At 36.6% G+C, this 23,358-nt stretch overlaps 2 protein-coding genes across 5 annotated transcripts; one reads left to right on the top strand and one right to left on the bottom strand.

Moving 5' to 3' along the window:
- Positions 1–3,130: 3,130 nt before the first annotated feature.
- LOC306856515 (uncharacterized protein) lies at positions 3,131–15,612 on the bottom strand. Of its 4 annotated transcripts, XR_013783024.1 has the most exons (10): positions 15,404–15,612; positions 15,247–15,293; positions 15,091–15,153; positions 14,933–15,001; positions 13,762–13,924; positions 13,503–13,579; positions 6,661–6,701; positions 5,569–5,640; positions 4,037–4,246; positions 3,131–3,755 (listed from the first exon to the last, which is right to left on the bottom strand). XR_013783024.1 is itself a non-coding variant. In XM_079395855.1 (9 exons), the coding sequence occupies exons 5-9, from the start codon at positions 13,853–13,855 to the stop codon at positions 4,138–4,140; spliced, it is 393 nt and encodes a 130-aa protein (XP_079251981.1). In that variant the 5' UTR covers positions 13,856–13,924; positions 14,933–15,001; positions 15,091–15,153; positions 15,247–15,293; positions 15,404–15,602; the 3' UTR covers positions 3,184–4,137. The 4 variants fall into 4 exon arrangements, 2 of the variants coding, with proteins under 2 accessions (XP_079251982.1, XP_079251981.1); XR_013783025.1 differs by having other exon boundaries at positions 3,183–3,755; positions 15,247–15,590; XM_079395855.1 differs by having other exon boundaries at positions 3,184–4,246; positions 15,404–15,602.
- LOC306856514 (interleukin-10-like) lies at positions 7,419–9,372 on the top strand (the record flags this gene model as incomplete). The annotated part of the gene is made up of 5 exons (XM_079395854.1): positions 7,419–7,586; positions 7,731–7,787; positions 8,028–8,183; positions 8,631–8,693; positions 8,817–9,372. The coding sequence occupies 5 exons, from the start codon at positions 7,419–7,421 to the stop codon at positions 8,910–8,912; spliced, it is 540 nt and encodes a 179-aa protein (XP_079251980.1). The 3' UTR covers positions 8,913–9,372.
- Positions 15,613–23,358: the final 7,746 nt, after the last annotated feature.

The raw sequence follows: 23,358 nt of genomic DNA, 5'->3' as shown, positions 1-23,358 counted from the left end.
TCCAGAACCATGTCACAGCTGATCAACCAGAGTCTTGTCACGTCCTGTCTGCCACACCTAGATATTCAAGGTCAGTCCTTCAGTATCCTAGTCTAGTATCCAGTGTGAGGGATGCACCACTGGTGTCTGCACGTGCAGCTGGTATCCCCAAACCAGCTCACTTTAACCCTCCTGTTATCAATGCATCCCATGTCTTTCGTGTTGGCTCTGTCAATGCCATAGAGACTATTTATGAACTGTCATCAAGTTCAATTTCTGTCAATGAGCCTGATTGTGAACTGTCAGCCCGGGAAACTATTGATTAACTTTGTTATTTGACTGTTTATTAATAAAAACTTGCAAATGGATCCTCACGTCTCGTTCACCCCGTTACAGTTGGATACCCTGTCAATATTATCATTAAAGATCAGTTTGTTTAAGAACTCCATGTCTCTTCGTTCCACAGGATGTGACAAAGATACAGTTTTGTGCCAAATTAAAAGATGTGAAAGTGCAATAATTTATTTTACGCTGTAGGAGATCTTAACGTCATGGAGCTATATAATATAACATTCAAATATTTAAAATCTTTCCAGTGACGGTGAATTATTCCATTCGAAATAGCTGATAACGGTACTAAAAAAATGTGCACTGCATCGCTGACTCGGCTTGAATTTTCATGAATCACTTTCATAACAGCTTCAAAAAAAAAAAAAAAAAAAAAAAAAAAAAAAAAAAAAACCTTTAGTGAATTCACTGAAACCAGCTCAGCATAACAGGAAATTTCCTGTGTTTTAGATCTTGCTGATCAATTGACACACAAAATTACACCAAAAATAACAGCAAGCAAAGCACACTAAGCAAAGCACTACATTGAACAGCATGCTATTTACAGTATTAAGAATACTGCCAGGCAATTGCAGAGGTCAGGACCCCCCTCATTAGCTTATTAATTTGTAAAAAAAATTTTGATTAACTGACATTTTTCTACGAGTCCTTTATGCTAGCAATTATAACGTTAGCTTGTTTGGTAGCTGGTTTAATACCGCTGTGGGCGATATGACCAAAATGTTATATCACGATATGAGTCATTTTAATTCATGACAACAAAAAAACTAATACAAGGCTAAGAAATAGAAAAACTCAAGCTCACTGAAGATAAAAACAGTCAGCGATGAAATAAGAATAATAAACTAATTACAAGCAATATAGGACAAAAAGTCTTAACTGTGTAAATTACATATATATTTCTTATTAAAGTTACAAAAGTGATTTAGTCAACAGCAGTGAGCGATTTTCTCTCATTATTGTAGTGACAGACAGGAGGAATATTAGACTGCTTCTTTAAGACCGAACATCCGGATCCGATATATTGTTTTAAACATGCATTTTTACGACGATACTTGCAGAGACGTGCATTAAGAAACAAGCATTTGTATTTAACTGTTCAATTATCACTTTGCATTGTTGGCCTGAGAGAAGAACATACGATAACTTTTCAGTGCACCAAAACGCCAAGTACAAAAAAGTCCCCATATTAAGGTAATTTGGCCTTAAAGCAAAACATCTTTGTGCTCCCTTCAAAAATTGCTCTTGAGAAATCTTTTGTTTATTGTCCCCCTCAACTGTTAAATGAAACTGACGCCCATGCTGCCAAGGTTACCCAAAACACACAATCTAACAAAAATATGCAACATGGTTTAAAATTTCTAGTTTCAAAACATGTTTTGCATGGTCAAAACCAAATGTACAATGCAGTGGGTCACTCTTAACCAAATGGGAAAGAACCTGCACAGCACACTTAATACACTTCCTCTGAAACTTCCCAGGACTATGAGCAAAGTTGCATGCTAAGCACCTGAGGTGGCTCACGACTGCATTGCAGCACTGAATCGAATGACCTTTCAAACCCAGAATAGTACCTGTGCTCTACTATAATATTTGTCAAGACAAAATGACATGACATTATACTGGCATCCATAACTGTCCACATGATATGGCACCTGTCTCTTGAGACCACGTCCTCAAATCAAACCTATTATGGGTAGCTGTCACGAAAAAGATTTTGTTAAATTAAACTAGTGTTCATTAACACAAACTCAGCTGTTTAGTCATTACATATTAATTTATACATATTTAAATATTAAAATGTACAGGTTGCACAATTGTGTTGTTGAAGGCCAAATAATGGTGATTTCGCTACAAGGACTGTTTTAGCACCAGTTCCAGATTTTACACTAGACTTCAAACTGCACTCAACAGTGCCAAAACAAAAATATAATTGAAACAAGGCATTGAATCAATACTACCATGAACCACAGTAACTGCACAATATGCAAAAATGAGTTTATTTTTTAAATGTCTCTATTTTGATGGTTTCATGCTTTCAGTAACCAATAACTGACGTCACAAAACACATTGTGGTTGAACAAACCATATTTATCCACACTGGGAGTTTTAATTTAATGTAGTCTAGGTCACATATTATCACGATGACCAAGCAACAGATGAATTTGTGCCAAAATATCAGATTTTGAGTGGATTTTTTTTTTTTAAAGAAATTAAATACTTAAAAAAAAATCTGAAAGATTTCATTAAATTAATCTAAAGTAACAGAAAATACATTTATAATGTAAAAAAAAAATATTTAAAAAACATGTTCTATTGAATTTTTTTTTTTTTATTCAAAAACTTACTGATCCTAAACGTTTGAATATAATGTTTATGGCTAGATGCATTTTAACATGCTTTTTTTTATTATTATTTTTAAATCAGAACAAACATGCATCATTTCTTGATGTTGGCCCTTGAAAAAAAAAGTCATGTACATTGTGTTCCAGAGACAGGAAGGGAGGATCTTTTATGTAGCAAAACATCCATATATACGCTTCAGCAGACGCATGCTGTTTTGTTTTGGAAGGCAACCTGTCATGTGGGTACCGGTGCCCGCAAAGGCACGAGCCATAGCTTCTTCCTACGTGCCGGTCGACAAGCTGCCTTGTAGCAAGCGCTCTCAAATGCGTCACTACGAAACGCTCATGAGAACAGTGGCTTTGACACCTTAAACAGTTAAACTAAAGAAAAAAATTGTCAAACTGAAACTGCTGCAGAATGATGTGCTGATCGATTTCCTTTAAAGACAGACAGTCTTAGTGAAACAAGGGTCTGGCAGTGACCCTCATGAACAAAAAGCAATTTTATTTGCATCAAAAAGTTTTATTTGCAACAATTCAGATCTGTTTCAAAAATTGATTAAAACTTGGTCTAAAGTAGATATGTACATTATGTAGTAATAAAAATCCCCAGAAACAGAAATTATGAATGTTTTCATGGCGCAAGATGACTGATTAATAAGGCAGTATAATCAGTTCATCAACATAATCTTATGATCAATAAAATAATTTGGATAAAAATAAAAATTGACAGCTTTTGTAACTTCCCAATATTACAAGGTAATGACATAGTCAGACTTAATGTGGTTTGGCATGATTTTGGCCGAAACTGCCTATTGCTTCACAGAAACTATAACAGAAAATCTCTTAGCCATGAAATGTGTGACATCACATCAAACAGAAATGCTACATTTAACTTGTAAAACTTATGCAACTATATACAGAAGTATATAGTATATACATAACTAAATATATACAGAAGTGAAAGTAAAGGTTTAAAATATCATGGTACTTATATACATTAAAAACCATCAGATTTCAGAAAAACTAAGTATAATGATTCCTGTTAGTAGGCCTGTTGTTGAGATCAGACTATAAATCGATCTGTAAAACAATTCAGTAAATCAGAAATACTGTATATTGAGAATAACAGTTGTTAAAATTTAGCTCAGAACTCTAGATACTACATTAGAAAGATTTATAACTAAGAAGCTGATATTCATTAGACAGTTTCATATCTTAATGCAGCGCAGTTTCATATTTAATGTCTCAGAAAACAAATCTTTCAATATGTAAATACATTCAAATGTCATAAAGGAAAAGGAAGAAAAGACACCTGTATGAATAACATATGTTTTCAATGTGGGGCGTTTCAGTATATTTACCTCATAAATCCCTTTTTAGCTTTCCCCTCAAAGCTCCTAACCTCTGCCCCCAATGCATCATCAATTCAAACTTCGTCATGGAGCGATGGTAATCCGTATACTCACGGCATGTAAGTGCCGGTTTTCTCATGGGAAAGCAAGAATGAATGTGACCAGATCTCAGCCAGACATCCCAATGACTTCTTCAGCTCATTGATTCTCTTGAGTTTTCTATAAAAAGGAGAAAAAAGCCAGTGGGACTTCTACTTTGACACATAAATAACAAAAACATTATCAACTGTAATTGTTATCAGTCTACTACAAGAGGATTCATTAAGCTGTTAATATGCATATAGTAATTGTAATGGTTCACCCAAAAATGAAAACACTGTCATCATTTGCTCACTCTCCAAACCTGTATGAGAAAACAGTTGACAGTAGCCATTGACTTCCTTAGTATGGGGAAAAAAGAAGTCTATGGCTACCGTCAACAGTTTGGTTACACAAAGTTATCCAGGTTTGGAACAGCTTGAGGGTGAGTAAATAAGGACATTTTTGGGTGAACTATCTCTTTACAAAATTTTTAAGCAAAAATTTAAAAAATTCAAATACATTTCCTCAAAGTATTTTACATTCCACAGATGAAAGAGTTTTGGAACAACATGGGTAAATAACTAATGACAAAATTGTCATTTTGGAGCAAACTTTTCCCTCCCCAAAATGAACATTTTGACATTAATCACTTGCCTCTATGTCGAAATTAAATTTATGACGCGACGAGAATAATTTTTGTACTTTTAAGTATTCTCGTCGCTTCATAAAATTCAGATTGAACCACTGATGGCAGATGGACTATTTTGACAATGTTTTTAATACTTTTATGGAGTGCAATTTACTATGCAGTCAATGGGATAGTCACAAGCCTCCCGGTTTTCATCCAAAATATCTTAAATTGTGTTCCGAGGATAAACAAAGCTTTTACAGGTTTGGAACGACATGGGGGTAAGTGAACATTGACAAAATGTTCATTTTGGGGAGGAGCATCCCTTTAATAATGTGTCTTCCTATATGTATGTGAAGCATTGTAGCACCATTTTTCACACTCTGTTTTCTTTTTTTCCTTTATGCATTTGACCTGTATTTAGCCAGATTTGAAAAAGCGAATTTAGCTGAAACATAAACCAGTTAGACAATAAAAACAGGCCAGATGTACAGCTACTGATCATCTGAATAAGTCATAATATGCGTTCTCAGAGCTGTGGTATTCTAGAGTGGTACAGGAATGAATCACTATAGGCAAAAAGTATATTTGTAAATGGTCAGTTGACTTACAATACCCTTATTAGTTCAAATCTCACACACAATCAATAATGATAGGAGAAGGATGAGCAAATCTCTTTCAGTTTCAGGCTTTCCACAGGATGAATGTTTTGCTGCTCAAATGCGTTCAGGGAGCACACTGTAAATTCCTTTGTGTTTCTATCCAAAGGCCCTCCATTACGTGCTAACCGTCAGTAATCTGTGCCTGTCAGTTAGTCTCGTGTAGATCTTACCTCAGCCACTCTGGAGAGAAGAAAACCACCAGTTTTGCATCATGGGTTGGGCTTACCCCGCTAGTCTTCACACTAAAAGTAGCCAGAAATGCTTACATACATAGTGTAATAGTAAGTAATGGAAAAGGTTAGCTTAATCATGCTTACATTACTCAGTTAATGACAGCTAATGAAATTCCATAACACTCGCTTATTTCTTGTAATAACCTGCACCAAAATAAAATTCAGGGAATTCAAGGGATGTAAAAAAAAACAAGAAACGGTAAAATAAGAAACTGCTGAGACTGATAATTGGCCTTGAGATTTTATATAGTCTATCTGGGTTGAAATAAATATATATGTATCTCTATTTTGGTTGATTTTCAAGCCATTGTATAACACTTCTCAATGGCAATTCATTCACTAAATGTAGTTTCGTTGGTTGTGCAGCATGTGCTGTAGTTTCACCGACTGTGGGTGTTTGCAACATTTTCAACTTAATATGACCAGCCTGTGGTGAACTGTAGAATATGCAGAAGCAGAAAAAGTGTGTTGTCGTTTGCTGACATAAGTCTACGTGCTTTAAGCGACACTTAAATTCAAGGTCAAGCATTTGCTTAGTCAGCTTGATATAGATTGAATACATACAAAACATACTGCTCTCTTTTGTTTCATACAAACACAAAAAACTGTAGTAAGAATGACATCAGAGGACTTCAGTATTAATATTACTATAAGATTGTTGTTGCAATGTTTGTGTTGTTGCTTGGCTAATTGTTTAGCACATTTTAATGGACTATTTTTTCTTAGTGGAAGCTTTTAGATAATATGCAAGTAAATTAACAATTTCGACTCGAGTCTAACCATATTTATTTAGTTGCGTAGCTGTGTAACAGGAATAATACTGTACCCAAGAGGAGTGTTTATTTTCACAGAAAATGTAAAATTTAAATCGAGTTTCAGCAGCAAGTATGGCGTGCATTATTTTAGAATCAATGGGCCAGGGTAATTGTGAAAGGTCTCTGTGGTTTAGAATACCTAGGAGTTTATTGTCACCCAGAAACCACACCGGACCCCTTACAGTCATCTATGTATGTGTGAGTTTACGCTCACCTGTGAGAGTTGGCTTGATGCACATACAGGGCTTCCACCATCTGCGTAAAAAGAAATGTCAGAGATGAGACGTCTATTCAGTTCACTGCTTCTGTCTGAGAAACTTACAGAAGATTCCCGCAACTTCTAAAAAAAAAAAAAAAAAAAAAAAAAAAAAAAAATATTATATTATCACATATAAGGACAATGAAATTATTTATTTTTAATTACTGTTTAAGTTCATTATTTCTTAATTTTCCAAAATTAATTTACACAGATGAACCACAAATTAATCTATTATCTATTTTGGCAGGTGGAAAGGTAGATAGAACCATATGATAGATGGATAGATGGATAGATAGATAGATAGATAGATAGATAGATAGATAGATAGATAGATAGATAGATAGATAGATAGATAGATAGATAGATAGATAGATAGATAGATAGATAGATAGATAGATAGATAGATAGATAGATAGATTTTTAAACCAATTTTTATTGATGACATCAACTTGAACTAACCATCCTAGTTAAATTTTCCTATACAACTTCTTTATTCCAAAAACAGAAGAAAAAAAAATGGTAACAAGGTTACAAGGTGATGACACAGTGTAGGACAGATTGCCAGTAAGTCAACACCCAACAACCCCCCCCCCCCCCCCCCCCCCCCCCCCCCAACCCAGCTTAAATAAAGGCACCCCAAAGCTCTTCTTTACATCTCCTCTTTTGAGGGCTGAATATCAAGAAAAAAATCAAGAAAGAAAGAGGATTCAAGAATGGTTTTCACTGGAGTCATCTTTTCTGCTCTGGTTATGCTTCTGCTTTCTGACAGTGCTCAGTGCAGAAAAGCCAACTGCAAGTCTGACTGTTGCTCATTTGTGGAGGGCTTTCCTGTGAGACTGAAGGAGCTCCGTTCTGCATACAGAGAAATACAGAGGTTTTATGTAAGTATGATTTCCAGCTCAGATACACTGAGTTAAGTCTTAGCCTTGCAGATCCCAATCTGCAAGGTATTTCTACTTTTTTCATGCTATATTGAGGTTTGAGGTTCTCTCTAACAGGATTTTGTTTACATTTGTTCTCCTCAGGAGTCCAATGATGACTTGGAACCATTACTGAACGAAAATGTGCAACAGAACATTAATGTAAGTACCTAACGCATTAATTTACTCCCACAGTAGTATAGCAGCAATTATTCAATATTAAAATTAGCAACAGGAGGAACAATCATACTGAAACCGAAGGTTTTGTGCAAGACGTGTACAAACCAAACTAAAATCTCACCTAACGTTTTGCATCTGCACATTGCTACAGTGGTGGCAAAGTGTGATAACGTGGGTGTTTGAAACTGCTCATAAAGGATAAATCGCATATATGATCCACAGAGTCCTCATGGATGTCATGTCATGAACGAGATCCTGCGCTTCTACTTGGACACCATTCTGCCAACAGCTGTCCGGAAGGACCACTTGCACTCCAAAACACCAATTGACTCCATTGGAAATATATTTCAGGATCTCAAGCGGGATATACTCAAATGTGTAAGTCTGTCTTTTAATCATTAACATATAAGTTTAAGGGATGATACATTACTTTCAAAATCAAAGTAAACTATTCTGTGCTGGTGTAAAACACATTCCACAATCCCTCTAAAACCAGCTGACTTACCTGCCCAACCAGGCTGGGAGAGCAGCAAACCAGTTTAGGCTGGTGGGGGTTTTTTTAAGCAGGGAACTGATTAAAATTATGTTGCTAAAGTTAGGATGTGTAATGTTATGATGGTGACCGTTATTTTTTGAAAAACGTAGTTCAGGCATCTTTAGGATGTCGAAACATATGTAGAAAGCCTATGTGGCTTTTTATTGGCAAGCGCTATTGCAAATCGACCAAAATACCTAGTGCTTGTTGTGCAATGATATGATGAGGCAAAGAAGGTGTCTTTAACATTGCAAACTACATGAAATAACACACATCTCTCTATGTTACAGAGGAATTACTTTTCTTGCCAGAATCCTTTTGAGTTCGCCAGCATAAAGAGCTCATATGAAAAGGTAAGTCTTATACAGCAACTTAATGCTAATAAGAGTAACATGTTACACCATCAAAACGTTCTTCTCTTATTAAATTATGTCTAAAGGTTATTCTAAAGGTTGACAACATCTTTTTCTCTTTAGATGAAGGAAAAGGGTGTTTATAAAGCCATGGGAGAACTTGATATGCTCTTTAAATACATCGAGCAGTATTTGGCATCAAAGAGAGTCAAGCACTAATAGGATGTCACTGTGGATTAGATGGTGGTCATGACCTGAGACAAGTCTGAATAATCTGAAAAGGAACAATGGACAGATCAAGCACATACTGTAGGATATGGACTTCATCCTTTAAATTATCGCTTGCACATCACCATTCCATCACACTACTTGATGCACTGGAATGCCTTCCCTTTCCCCTTCAGATTCTGGATGTCACAATGGCAATGGTTTAGGTTAAACTAAAACCATAAGATGTTGTTTAAGTCACATTGACTTAAATGAGGGTTATTTTAAAAATTTGTTGCATTTTGCCAACTCACTGAAACAACTTGAAACTATTGTGTAAATACTGCTATTTATGTATTTTGGACTTTATTTATTTTTGTTTCTTCATGTATTTGACTGTATTGTTCTGTTATTTCTGATGCTTGTATTTAATTTGTTACAGAAATGTGTCATCAATAAATTATTTCAACTCAATAATGCAACAGACATTTCCTTTTTGGGTTAATGTGGTTATTTGTCTACTGGTACTGGTCTTCTGTTTACTTCCTACACTATATGTCAAACCTTGAGCGTAAATGTAGCCAAATCTACATTCTAAAATGACAAATCATTAAAACAGTGCTACTGTGGCTTATCATTTAACACTATCATTTACAGGGTGTGTCAAAGTGAGCTAGTAAGGGTTAAAACATGACTGTGCTAACCTCAAAACTGACCTAAATAGAGCAGTTACCAGCAGCTTAGCAGTCAGCCCTTTACTGTAATTGCAGCAATGCATGTCTCAGCCTAATGAGATTGACTATGTAACAGCTAACATAGGCCACGGAACTTTAACGCTGCAGCCGTGACGTGAGCTACTGAGTAAGCAAAACAGTATGGGAACAAGACGGTAGTTTCAGTTGTGACAAAACTAAGCAAGGCCTGGGGTGGTTAACTGGTTGGGGTAGCAGTTGAAATCGAAAACTTTTGCAAAACAATAGAGCACAGAGTCATACACTTGTGCATCTATCAACAGCAAACAATCATAGGATGTGCGTGAAATCTTGCAAGGTTTCTCTATGAAGGTACCTCCTAATGAAACTAGTCGCATACAGGCTTCCAATGCATCAAAACATCAGGTCTTCTGATGCAGAACAGATTTAGATAAATATGTGGTGACTGCAATGCGTATTTCTTATATACAGGATTGTAAACTTTTTATTTTTTATTTTTTACATTAACTAAATGCACAAACATTTAGCTGCCTTCAAAATTAGATGAAAGCTGTCCTGCTCTCCATGCACAACATTGCTACAAACTAGGAGATGATGGAATGGGCAATATGGGCAATATGGGCAAAATCTCATATCACGATATGTGTAATTTTATTTCACGGTAACAATATATATCACAATATAGTTATAGTTATAGTTCTTCATGATATCAACATTTTTGATACCATAGAATTCCATAATTCTTGTCACCAGTGTCAACATCATAAAAAAAAAAAAACTACTCAAGAACACTGAAGACAAATACAGTCAGCGATTAAAAACCAACAAGAAACTAATTACAAGCAATAGGACAAAAAAAAAAACTACTACAGTAGAACAAATAAATAAGAAATGCTACATTGTATAAATAAATGTATAAAAACACAGCATATTGTTCTCTGTGTAAATTAAATATATATTTCCTCTTATTAAAGTTACAAAAGCGATTTAGTCAAGAGCAGTGAGAGATTTTCTCTCTTTTGTTGTTTGATTAACATGAATGACTGCTGTCACTTTAAGAGCTGCCCAGATCCGATACACTGTTATACATTTGTTTTCTTTCTAAGTTGTTTGTTTTCACTTAAGTCTTAAGACCTAAATTATTGTGTTTATGATTATATTTGCAAAGACGGAAACACAAGTATGTGTATTTAACCGTTAAAGGCCTATAAAGCGGCAAAAATTCTCTGTTCAATACTGAAAACTCTGTTCAATACTCCCGTGCGCTATGAGCACCATCTTCACGTGCATTTGCCTCTATGACAGCACTCAGAAACAGTCTCTCAGACAGCACGCGCATATAGCGAAATGGGTCCTTTTTCGCTGCTGATTGCGTTTCAACGGCTTAAAATCGCTTGTTTTTAAACCGGAATGCTTAAAAAAAAAACATACAAATGATAAGTTTTCATGACCATGTAGCACAGAAACGTCAAGTGCACGCAGCACGTGTATAGAGACGACAGCCCAAAATCACTACCGGCTGACAAATTACTGGCTAATCGTGTCTACCAGTATATCGCCAACCCCTAAAGATAAATGCAGTTTTTCCAGGAGACACTGTGCAAAGGCGAATACAACACTGTATTGATTGTCTACATCTACCAGACACAAAAGTAACAATTAAGAATTAAAGACAAATATTCTGTTGAATATGAACTACCAAAGTCATTTCAGTTTTAGAAAAAGCTGATATGTCAGAAATTGCTCACTGACATTGAACAGCCAATACATACACAGTAAATCTTTAGGATTTAGGATGTTAGGATTAAAACTTTAGGATGTAAAATGTTAACTGGATACTGCCAATGCACTTAAAGGGTCACTTCTTGTACCACCTTGCACTACTGTCATGGTCGGAGGCAGACAGGCGTGTGTCCAGGATGTGCAGTTAAGCATATCTGAGTTTTTCTCCACTCTTTCTATCCTCAAAGTGATACTTCTGAATTGTTTCCCAGAAACTAATGAAACTGGGTGAATGTGTGATTTAGCTTTTCATTCTGCACAAGGCTATGTTGGCAATCTGTAATATAGGAAAACCGAAGCTGCTTCATTTCGGCAACAAGCAGCCACCAAACCACAGTGTGATCTTACCAAGTTGTTGAGGATGGTCATGCCACCTTTTTCTGCCACTGATTCACGAAGGAGTGTGAGTCACAAAAGACTTCTTGTAAGCCCTGGCGCTTCCATATATGCAGTACACCCATATCTTCTTTGTGACAGTAAAAACATTTCAGTTTTGAAACATTAAACATTTCAAATTTTTAGAACTGCTACTTTAGCAAAGAGTGTTAAGTGCTCTCAAATCGTAGTTCAAACTCAGTATATTCAGAAAAATTGAGCGGTTTGATACTTAACAGAAAAGGAGAAGCAAGGCGAAATTCTTAGAAAATGCCACTTTATTGATCTAGACAATTTAGTGCAAGTTTTAGGGGTCCATGATAAATAAACAAATACTCTTACTGTGACTCTTACTGTGCCATGTTTTCCCCCCAAATTCTATATTCCATTGAAAATTAAATAACTGCCTAATTCACATAATTTAAAACCAAATAGAAATCAAATCAACCCCTTTCACTACACTTGTAAAATGCTGACTACTTTTAAACGTGTCCATAAAGGTTAAATATAATGGCAATCACCAACATCTCAGATTTAATTAGAGACTTAATTCTGAAACAGTAACATGCTCTTGCTCAAGTTTCTGTTAGGTAGTCTGGCAGTCATTTCGTCTCAATTGGCCATATGCCTATAAAAATGTTTGACATAAAAACACTTTGAGTCCATTTACCAACAATGAAACTACATTTAAGACAAAAAATGGTTTCAAATGCACTTTGCCCAGGCTGATAATGATCAACACCATCACCCACATCTTACACCATTCTACTGAAAGTTGAAAGGTGAACTGTTGAGAAGATATAACTCAGCTGGTAGAGTACTAACTGATAGTTGTGGGTTTAATTTGTAAGGAATGCACGTAATGTCACGGTGCACACAGCAGGGAGGAACAAGGAACACGTCGTAACTCAAAACACAGTCTTTACTTTAGACATCAGGACAAGGCAAGGCAAACACAGACATCAAACACCGGGGAGTAACGAGTAGACCAGACGCCATAACACTGAACAGACAGGACTATAAATACACAGGTAAATTAACGAATACGACTGGACAAGGATAAACTACTAATGACATGAAACGAGGACAGGAAACAAACCAATTATGGACACAAGAGGCAGGAACACATGGCACACACGACAGAGGACTGACACGTAATGTAATGCATGTAATTACTTTGAATGCACTGTAAGTTCTTTCGGACAAAAAAAGACAAATCCGCAAATTAAGATTTTACTCTATAGTGAATGTGATTTGACATTATAAACTGGGGCTGGTTGCATATAAGGTTTAGACTAGTCTTAAAAGTTACTCATCTAATTTATTTCTTTAAGACTGGTCAAATTTTTAAAAATCTGGTTACATAAAAACTGAATCCAAAAAATAAAACTGATCACCCCTTGCCTAATTGCTAAATGATCAGACTAGCTCTTAAGACACTGTCTTAACATAGAGGCTAAGTTAATGCAACTGGCCGTTCCTTAAATTTAATTTATAGTCTTGTTATAGTATTGTTTTGCAAGGATAACCATGTCCAAAGCCTCCCTTTCCCAGTGCTACTTACCTGAGATTTAAAATTCCCAATTTTTAAAGGTGTTTTTTTTTTTTGTAATGTTTGCTGTGGTCCACTTATAATGTTATCAAGATTTTTACATCAAAAAACACAATTTACAAGTAATATGCTATTTTCTGTCCTGTTTTTATTTACTGTAGTCAACTGTTCATGGCTCACCTCAACTTCAAACAGCAATAACGGGTCCTCCTTGAACAGAGCAGGCAAGAGCAGAATAGCTGCTTCCAACTGTAGGCCTTTAAACAAAATAACCTCATTAGATTAACATAACATGGTGGATGCTTTTGCCCTTTTTTTTTATCCATTACTGGTTGTAATACAGATAAATTCAGGAAAGAAGACAGGTATGATCTCAGGCAGAGAGGTAGGGTGTCAGTAAGTGGTACAATGAAAATCTAAGCAGTAATGATTTAATTACCTTTTTTCAGTCTGCCATCTTCACAGTCATCAAACATGCACTTGAACTTCTCCTTCAGGGGACTCCGTGAAACTTGAAGGACTCGGGATGTCATTACAGAGAGCTGTGTGAGAATTTGTTGGTCCACATCAACATTGGCGTGGTCTCACAGATCCAGAGGGAGCTTGTGTTAAGAGGAAGGCAAAGAAGGAAAGACATGTATTAAAATATAGTCATAACACATACAATTAAATAAGGAGGCAGTTAACACACTGCTGTACTGAACATTTTGGCCAGTATGAAACACAAGAACTCTGCTATATTTGGACACAAAATTTGTCCGATAGCATTTTATTTATTCTTTGATTAGCGGTAAATCTCCATCACCTGCTTTCAGATGGAGCGGCATTTAATACACGGAGCCGTAGTTCACTGACAAGCCGCACAAAATCGCGTTCATAATCAAATGCGATTTATCAGCGATAATGAACGTGATTTTGGACAAAACATTCTTTAAAAAAGCACCCACAAAAACTTGTTCAAAGTAAGTCATATGTCATATCTTGTGAGGTGACAAAATCACTTTAAAAAATTTTTTTTAACTCACTCAATATATAAAGTTTGAGTATACTGAAAAGAGTTATTTTAAATGAATATTCTAAAATAGCACTCAAACCCAGTAAATCGACACATCAAAATAACTCAATGTACAAGCTTCATGATATGATATTTGTTCACGAGACATGACTTAAGGAAGGGGAAGTGGTGTGTGGCCAAGTATGGTGACCCATACTCGGAATTTGTGCTCTGCATTTAACCCATCCAAGTGCACACACAGCAGTGAACATACACCCGGAGCAGTGGGCAGCCAATGCTGCGGCGCCCGGGGAGCAGTTGGGGGTTCGGTGCCTTGCTCAAGGGTCTCACCTCAGTCGTGGTATTGAGGGTGGAGAGAGTGTTGGTTATTCACTCCCCTCACCTACAATCCCTGCCAGACCTGAGACTCGAACCCATGACCTTCGGGTTACAAGTCCAACTCTCTATCCATTAGGTCACAACTGCCCTCCTATATTTAATATTTACCATTTTAATACAACTTTAATATTACCATTTTAAATTTGGGGAGTTTACAATGGTTTGATTTGTCAATATGATGTTATAAAAAGCATTGTAAATGAGGTATAACACTTACTTTAGGTGTCTTGTTGTTAATTGTAACCTCTTTGCCTGCTCCACATCTTGAATCAAAGCAAATGTCTCTCTGAGAAAAGTTTAAGAGCTAATATCACAAAAATGTCGTTGTAAAACAATATGATGTCATAAATATTGTGAATGAGGTAAATCACTTACTTTTGGTGTTTTCCAAAAAGCAAAATCTTTGTCTTCTCAGTATCAGGAGTCAAAGAAAATTGTCTATGAGAAAAGTTTAGGAGCGCACAACACAAAATATGGTTATAAAATAATATAATGTCATAAAATACATATGTAAATGAGACTAAACCTTACTTTGTCTTCTCTGGGTTAAAACCTCCGCAAGTCAGAGGAAATGTCGTCTGAGGGAAAAGTTTAGGACCGTTTAAACGCGCACAGCATATAAATATCAATATAAATCAATATGTTATAAAACACATATTGTAAATGAGATAAAACACTTAACAGTTACTTTCAGTGTTTTCCTGTTAAAAAGCAACCTCCTAGTCAGCTCCGCACCGCGAGCTGCACACACAGCACATAAATATCGTTCTAAAACAATGTGATGTTATAAAATTAATACTGTGTGAATAACATAAACACTTAAACACGAAATCTCTGTATTTTCCTCGTTTGCTCCGCATCGAGATTCACGGGTCAAAGAAAATGGCGACGGCAACTAAAGTTTCAGCCCATTTAGGCGCGCAAAGTAGTAACTGTCCCGGATGTAACATCTTCTTCTTGTTTAATGACGAGTAACTCCTTAAGAGCATTATCGCCACCTATTGTACTAGAAGTCAAATTAAACTTACATAGGTGATGGGTCTGAAATTTGAGGGGGAAAAAAACTAAAACGTGTGGATAATTCAACACCAGAGCTTTAACTCTTTACTGATTTTACTTTTAGATTTTACAGAGACATTTTTTTTGTGTGTGTGTTCATTAAATTGTTCATTAAATAAAAAAAGATTGTGCGTGTGTGTGTGTGTGTATGTATGTGTGTGTATATATTATAAATTATAATCTGATGTACAATTAGTAAATTAAGTTTAATTTACTGCAATAACAAAATTTAGAGTATAATGAAGAAAAAAAAGTGAAGTGGCATGTGGCAACCCATACTCGGAATTTGTGCTCTCCATTTAACCCAAGTGCACACACACAGCAGTGAACACACACACTCACACACCGTGAACACACAACCAGAGCAGTGGGGAGCCATTTATGCTGTGGCGCCCGGGTAGCAGTTGGGGGTTTGGTGCCTTGCTCAAGGGCCTCACCTCAGTCGTGGTATTGAAGGTGGAGAGAGCGCTGGACATTCACTCCCCCCACCTACAATTACTGCTGGGCCTGAGACTCAAACTCACGACCTTCGGGTTGCAAGTCCGACCCTCTATCCATTAGGCCAGTTGTTCTCAATTCCAGTCCTGGGGACCCCCTGCTCTACACATTTAACACACCTGATTGAGATCATCAGCTTGTTAGTTCAGTTCATGGCTCTCTCCCCTAACAAGCTGATGATCTCAATCAGGTGTGTTAAATAAGGGAGACATGTAAAATGGGTCCCCAGGATTGGAATTGAGAACCACTGCATTAGGCCATGACTTTAGGCCCCCATTAGTGAAATGAGGTGTGGGCAAGTATGGTAACCCATACTTGGAATTTGTGTTCTGCAGGAAAAAACTTAATGGCAGGCTTAAAGGGCATATTGCAGGTTAGAGACTCCAGTGAGTCGATGTATAGAAAAATACTGTAGGAACTAGATTTTCTTTCAAATATACTTTAAAATACGCTATTATGGCTTCTGGAGTCGTTTTTGTGAGATAATTTTACTTCCGCATCTGAAACGCGCCAAAACCGGAAGTGACGCATCAAAAGGGAGAGCGGTCCATTTAAACCACAGGAAAACAATGGATCGCAATGACAGTTCGGATGCTGAGGAAATTTTAAATGTGTATTTACACTCGTATGACGGACCACAGATAAAATGATGAGCCTGCTATGCAGCCAAGAGAGCAGGACAGGCCAGAATTAGACAGAACAACGGTCAGAGAAGACAAATTGAGTTGATGTGAGGAGAACAGGGCAGTTGTTTGGTGAGAGATCAGTGTTAGCTTACAGATATCACCTTAGCTAATGTAATCAGGCAATAGCAATGCTAGTATTGATACTACCAGTAATAGAAACTAATAAGCGTTGATCAAGCGTGTCACACTCGTTAATATCCGACACTAACGTTACGTGATAGTGATTTCTTATCACCGCAGGAGAGAGAGATAAACACGTTTTTGATTCATAGGTGCTTGTGTGGGAAATGCGAGGAAAGCATAGACCTCTCCAGGCCAGCAGACATGTTTTAGGGCAGAAATCATTTATTACTCTAAGCTAAATACTTGTATACATGTATAAATACATTGTTAAAGATTTTAATATTAAAACAGTCTGAATAATTTTGATTCTCAATTACAAGTTAACTCTATTTAGGTCATGACTACCTATAAGTAACACTTTTTGATGCCATTGGTATAACACAATCAATAATGATACACACAAGTTGTCCGCTGGGCCTATGGTGCATGTGTTGTGTCAGCCATTAGAAGATAGTTTACAGAGGAAGGAGGACTTTATAAAGGTTTTGAATGGCTCCATTTTGTTGACAATCAATAAAAAATAAAATCACAATCAAGCAGGTCTTCATTTATGGTTAATTCAATTCAGTTTTATTTATACAGCACTAAATCATAAATATTATTTCATAGCACTGTTAATACCCAACTCAAAACACAACATTTCAACTGTTAATATATATATATATATTTAACAATCTTTCAGTCTGGGTATCACACTAATGTGTTGTTAAAGTGTGTTAAATGGTGAAGGCTGTGCTAGATATACACCAACAGCCTCATCATGTTGATCCTCTGACTGGAGGGATCTGGAGAGAGGAGCAGGTGTAGTGGACATGACTGGAGGGATCTGGAGAGAGGAGCAGGTGTAGTGGACATGACTGGAGGGATCTGGAGAGAGGAGCAGGTGTAGTGGACATGACAGTGCTGTGTTCTTGTGGAGCCTGTGGTGACCTGCAGTATTCCTCTCTCAGACGGCATATGCTGGGAGAAGCAAACACAAGTTTAGATCACATTCACTGCTGACCATGCTTTTCCACTTGGCCTCCATCACATCTGTTAAGTTACACACCAAGTTTGAAGCAGATGCATTAGTGAAGTCCAGTCTCTTCAGCTGCACAAACGCACCGAGGCCCGGAAGATACCGTCCTATTTCTTATTGGGAAACCTGTGGACTCGATGTCCTGACAGGCTGGAGTTGGTGCAACCTCCACAAACACAATAATTTACCATGACAATGATAAATTGAAATAAAAATAACTACCGAAAATACATTGACTCGCGCGCGCTCAGAGCAGCTCCCTTATGTGACGTAATATGACGCGATGTTGAAAAAAAGCGGTTTTTGAGAACTCTGTCAAGGAAAGCCTCACTTTTTATCTACATTTGTGCCCTCGTGTCTTGTAAAACATTTTCAAATCCTGCATTAACGGTTCATGTGGTATTTTCATACAAGGTTATATATTCATTTGAATTTTTTTTAACCTGCAATATGCACTTTAATGGCTTCTTTATGTACGGCAGTGGTGCTATATAGCACCTTAACCACCCCAAAGAACCGCTGAAGAACCACTGAAGAACCATACAGGGGCTTAACAAGTTCTTTATACGGTAATGGTGCTATATAGCACCTTAACCACCCCAAAGAACCGCTGAAGAACCACTGAAGAACCATACAGGGGCTTAACAAGTTCTTTATACGGTAATGGTGCTATATAGCACCTTAACCACCCCAAAGAACCGCTGAAGAACCACTGAAGAACCATACAGGGGCTTAACAAGTTCTTTATACGGTAATGGTGCTATATAGCACCTTAACCACCCCAAAGAACCGCTGAAGAACCACTGAAGAACCATACAGGGGCTTAACAAGTTCTTTATACGGTAACGGTGCTATATAGCACCTTAACCACCCCAAAGAACCGCTGAAGAACCACTGAAGAACCATACAGGGGCTTAACAAGTTCTTTATACGGTAACGGTGCTATATAGCACCTTAACCACCCCAAAGAACCGCTGAAGAACCACTGAAGAACCATACAGGGCCTTAACAAGTTCTTTATACGGTAACGGTGCTATATAGCACCTTAACCACCCCAAAGAACCGCTGAAGAACCTTTTTTTTTTGGAGTGTATGTTTGTCAGGTTTTGGAATATCTGAGAAATTATGGAGTTATGTTTATGTATTATGTATATTATGTTCTGTACTCATTTGGATGTTGCATTGCATCTCTCTGTGTGGTGTGAACTGGCCCAATATTTTTAATGTATTTTTGTGTTCTGCAGAAAAAAAAAAGTTAATCATATGGGTTTGGAATGACATGAAGGTGAGAAGAATTACATAAAATTAGTTGGGTTTTTTGGGGGGAAACTATACCTTTACCAATGTTTTTTTTTTAACAGTCAATCATTTTTACCGTCAATTTCCGGCCTCTGTTTAGGGGGTGAACAGGGGGCGACGGGGGAGTGTAAACCTGGAAGGGTGATTTCCCTTTAGTTGTGATATACTAAGAACATGAAGATGAATAATTTCTTATACAATGGCATGACTCAGCTAGCTAGAATCCAAATGGGCTTTTAACGTTTATCCACAATTACGGTAACACAGGGGCGTAGCGTCTGGGTATGCAGGTACATATGGGCCCGGGCAGATTGGGGACCCACCGAGCCAAGGGGGTACTTTTAATTGAAACAAGGCAACGAAAGGCCCGGCCCTTGTCCGACAGGTTATCAGAATTCTCCGCCTGAGTTTGACTCGAGCCCGTGTCTTTTTCTCTCTCTCTCTCTCTCTCTCTCTCTCTCTCTCTCTCTCTCTCTCTCTCTCTCTCTCTCTCTCTCTCTCTCTTCCCCTTTACACAGCTGCTATTGCAGCTATTAAAAAAGTTAATTTTTTTAATGGTAAAGTGGTTATATTTCGTTTCTTTATTATAATTAATAATAATAATTCATTACATTTATATAGTGCTTTTCTGCTTTTCTAAGCACTCAAAGCGCTCTACATTGTGAGGGGTGGTGTCTCCTCGTCTACCACCATTATTTAACCATTATTAAGTTAATTTAGAAACACAATTGGAACATTTTATGTTTGTTAAATTCATGTTTTTATTTTTTTTAAATGCCAAGCGGCCAGCTCCAGACAGTGAGTTGAGCATATTTTGATTAGTTTATCCTTCTCAAATAAACACGATTTGAGACATAAAAAACTTCATGCGTTTCACAATATAAATTTAAAAATTTAAGATAAATTTGTGAAACATATCAAATGGTTTTTACTAAAAGTGGAAGCTGAAGCATGCTTTGAAAGACATGGAGGTGCTAGCGAGATCACTTGCATTTTTTTTCTTAATAAGAGTGGAAAATTAAAATACACCATAATTTTTCCTAATAAAGGTAAGAGTATACGTCATTCAAAGCTGCAAATAGTTTTATTTGTGTGCACTCATAATATCAACAAAACATTTTGCTATTCTAAAATAAAGAAAACAAACAGGGTGGTCTTGATCTTGAGCTTGAACACTTCACAAAAACTGAACCGAAACTCAGCAAATACTTGCTTCACTGACATGATAAATATATTTATAGAATGCTATAAATTACTACTTTACAACTAAATAATTCAAATAAAAAATTAAAAGCTCTTTCATTAGCCTATGTAATCCGTAAAGATGCATTTCTCTCTAAATTTGCGTTAGATATGGGGAGTCAGGGTCATCAACTTCATACAATTTTTTTATTTTTTGTTTTGTTTTGTTTTTTGGGCCAAGATTGTGTTTACATGCAGTACAAATACCCTACAGCGGCATTTTAGTTTCATGCTGAAAAATAACTAAAGATTAACGTCATACTATTTTAAGAATAAAGTCAAAATTGCGATAATAAATCATGTTATATTGCGTGAAGTTTAATGTGAAAATTACACTCGGCAAAATAATGATAATAATAATAAGTCTATGGCACTCTTAACATGAAAAACAGCAATAAAACTTAGGCTTATAAAGGTTTTTGAAACTCGAATTGATCGATTTCATGAGACGTTGGTTTGTATTAAGTTGTTTTTTTTTCAATATGAATTCAAATATTTATGTTTATTTTGTGCTGCAAATATTAAAGAGGGAAATTGATTCACATGCCGCTTGAACTGAGGCGAATATAGTAACCTCGCTACATATAAAAGAGCGTAAAACACGTTTATTGTTTGTAACTGGTCTTAAAATGTACAGAAGGATGAGACTTTGTTATAATAAAAAAGCACAAAGCTTATTGCGATTATTGAGTGGCTTGTGTGCAATGAATGAACTATTTCCAAGCATTTATACCGTAATTAAAACAGCTTGTGAATAGTCACGTAACGTTGTTTACATCAGAAAAATCAACAAGTTAACCAAGTTGGAGCCCATGTCATTTGGAGGGGGCCGTACAAATTGTTTGCATATGGGCCAGGGGCTGACTTGCTAGGCCACTGCTGTCACAGAATCATAGTGGGAGACATTCATGCCATGATCATGAACATTCAATATTACAGTGGTACTCAAGGCACATAAGTTGTGTTGCAAAATTTAGAAAGATGACACTTTGAAGACTCATCAAAAACCTGTCAAATAAATTAGTCAGCTACAACTTGGCCCAAATGCTAAGCTAAAAGCTACCTTTTTAGGGCTGTACGTTAACTTGAAATGTTGTAATGTTTGTAGCACAGGACACACAATTGTAGCACAATAATAAAGCGTTACCACCTCTGAAAACAACCACAAGTAGTGAAGCTCAACACTTAAACATGACATTAATGTTCAAATATTTTCATATAAAAACAAACAAAATAAGAAATATGTATTTAAGAATAAATATAATTATAATATCAGTGTACTTTACAGAAAACTGCAGGGTGACCTGTTAACATATAACATATCATTAGAAATGTCTACGGTTTAAGTTATTATAATACAAAATGAGTTACAGTAATTCTTTTACATTTTTGTCAGTAAATCTTATGCATCCACTGAGGGGAAAAAACAAAAAAAACTCCTGTACACTTCTCTACACTGGTTAAACATTTATGGATATGGATGTTTACTTCCAATTTCTTTATAGAAAAGCGTTACTTTTCCTATTTTTACCCAAAATAGGTTGTTGTGAGCATTAGTGAGTACCTACAGGTAATGTAATTTTGTAGCTGGAGGGCGCTCTTGAGCAAAAACTCCACAAATGAGACTCACAGAAGTAATAGAACTTAGGACGTTCCAGGAAATCCCTTATACTGTATGGACAAGGCATTCGGCTATCGTTGTAGCTAAATAAGATGCAGATAAAGACATTTTACCCGATGAAAATCAATATAATATGCATCCAACTGCGACAATATATGGTTTATCTGTGTTCCTCAAGCCATCTTGGGTATTTTTTATAATAAAGTATATTTATAATGCAATGTTAATCAGCTTAGCCTTTTATCACAGTATAGAATACTATAAAATAGAATGAATTAAACCACGTCGGATCACAAAAGGAAGTTATTTCAAACACTGATGTTATTAAGTTAATTTAACTGTCAAGTAAAAACAGGACTGCGAGATCTTCTTCAAGCAACATACAACATACAAATAACATAAAGTCCTCCCAAAATGTATTTTGGAGTGCAGCTACTCATATTAATGAACGGAGTGGTTCATTATTCATATTAATCTCAGGTACTGCAATGGGGACCCAGTGTCCTGGCTCCTAAAACATCAGATAGGCAGGAAGTACTGAACAGTTATGTACAACTGGCTTTTCTGTGCTAGTGATAACTAGTGATATCCTGTGGCTGCAGATGTGCTTAAAGGGGTCCTATTATGCTCTTTTACAAAGTTTTGATTTTGTTTTGTGGGTGTACTAGAACAAGCTCTCATGCTTGGTGGTTTGAAAATCGCATTATTTTTCACATAATTTAGATCAGGGCTGTCCAAACTCAGTCCTGGAGGGCCGGTGTCCTGCAGAGTTTAGCTCCAACTTGCCTCAACACACCTGCATGGAAGCTTCTAGTATCTATTTATACCATAGTCCCACAGAGTTACACTATTTGTGGCAGCATATGCAAATTGATTCGATGTCAGCGGGAGTACACAAAGCAGTGCTCCGCTCAAACACTGCTTTATCAGACATTACATGCAAGATGAAATGAAAATGACATCCAAAATTTTCTGAAGACAGTCGGTTTCCTTCAAAAATACAGTGATATAAAAACACCCGCACCGGATTTTGATTTTGAAACGTGCAGTGCTCAACCAAGCCAAGCCTTCTCCCCTCCCCCCAACCATTTGAATAG

This window comes from Barbus barbus, assembly GCF_936440315.1.
Source record: "Barbus barbus genome assembly, chromosome: 37".
Classification (NCBI taxonomy): domain Eukaryota; kingdom Metazoa; phylum Chordata; class Actinopteri; order Cypriniformes; family Cyprinidae; genus Barbus; species Barbus barbus.
The sequence above is the reverse complement of the archived record's forward strand: the minus strand, read 5'-3'. Positions and strand labels throughout refer to the sequence as shown.

Coding starts and splice junctions, on each gene's coding strand:
- LOC306856515 (XM_079395855.1), bottom strand. CDS start 13,855: ATGACATCCCGAGTCCTTCAAGTTTCACGGAGTCCCCTGAAGGAGAAG. Junction 13,580..13,761: donor AGATGGCAGACTGAAAAAAG/GTAATTAAATCA, acceptor TTTTGTTTAAAG/GCCTACAGTTGGAAGCAGCT. Junction 6,702..13,502: donor TATTGCTGTTTGAAGTTGAG/GTGAGCCATGAA, acceptor CTTTTTACGCAG/ATGGTGGAAGCCCTGTATGT.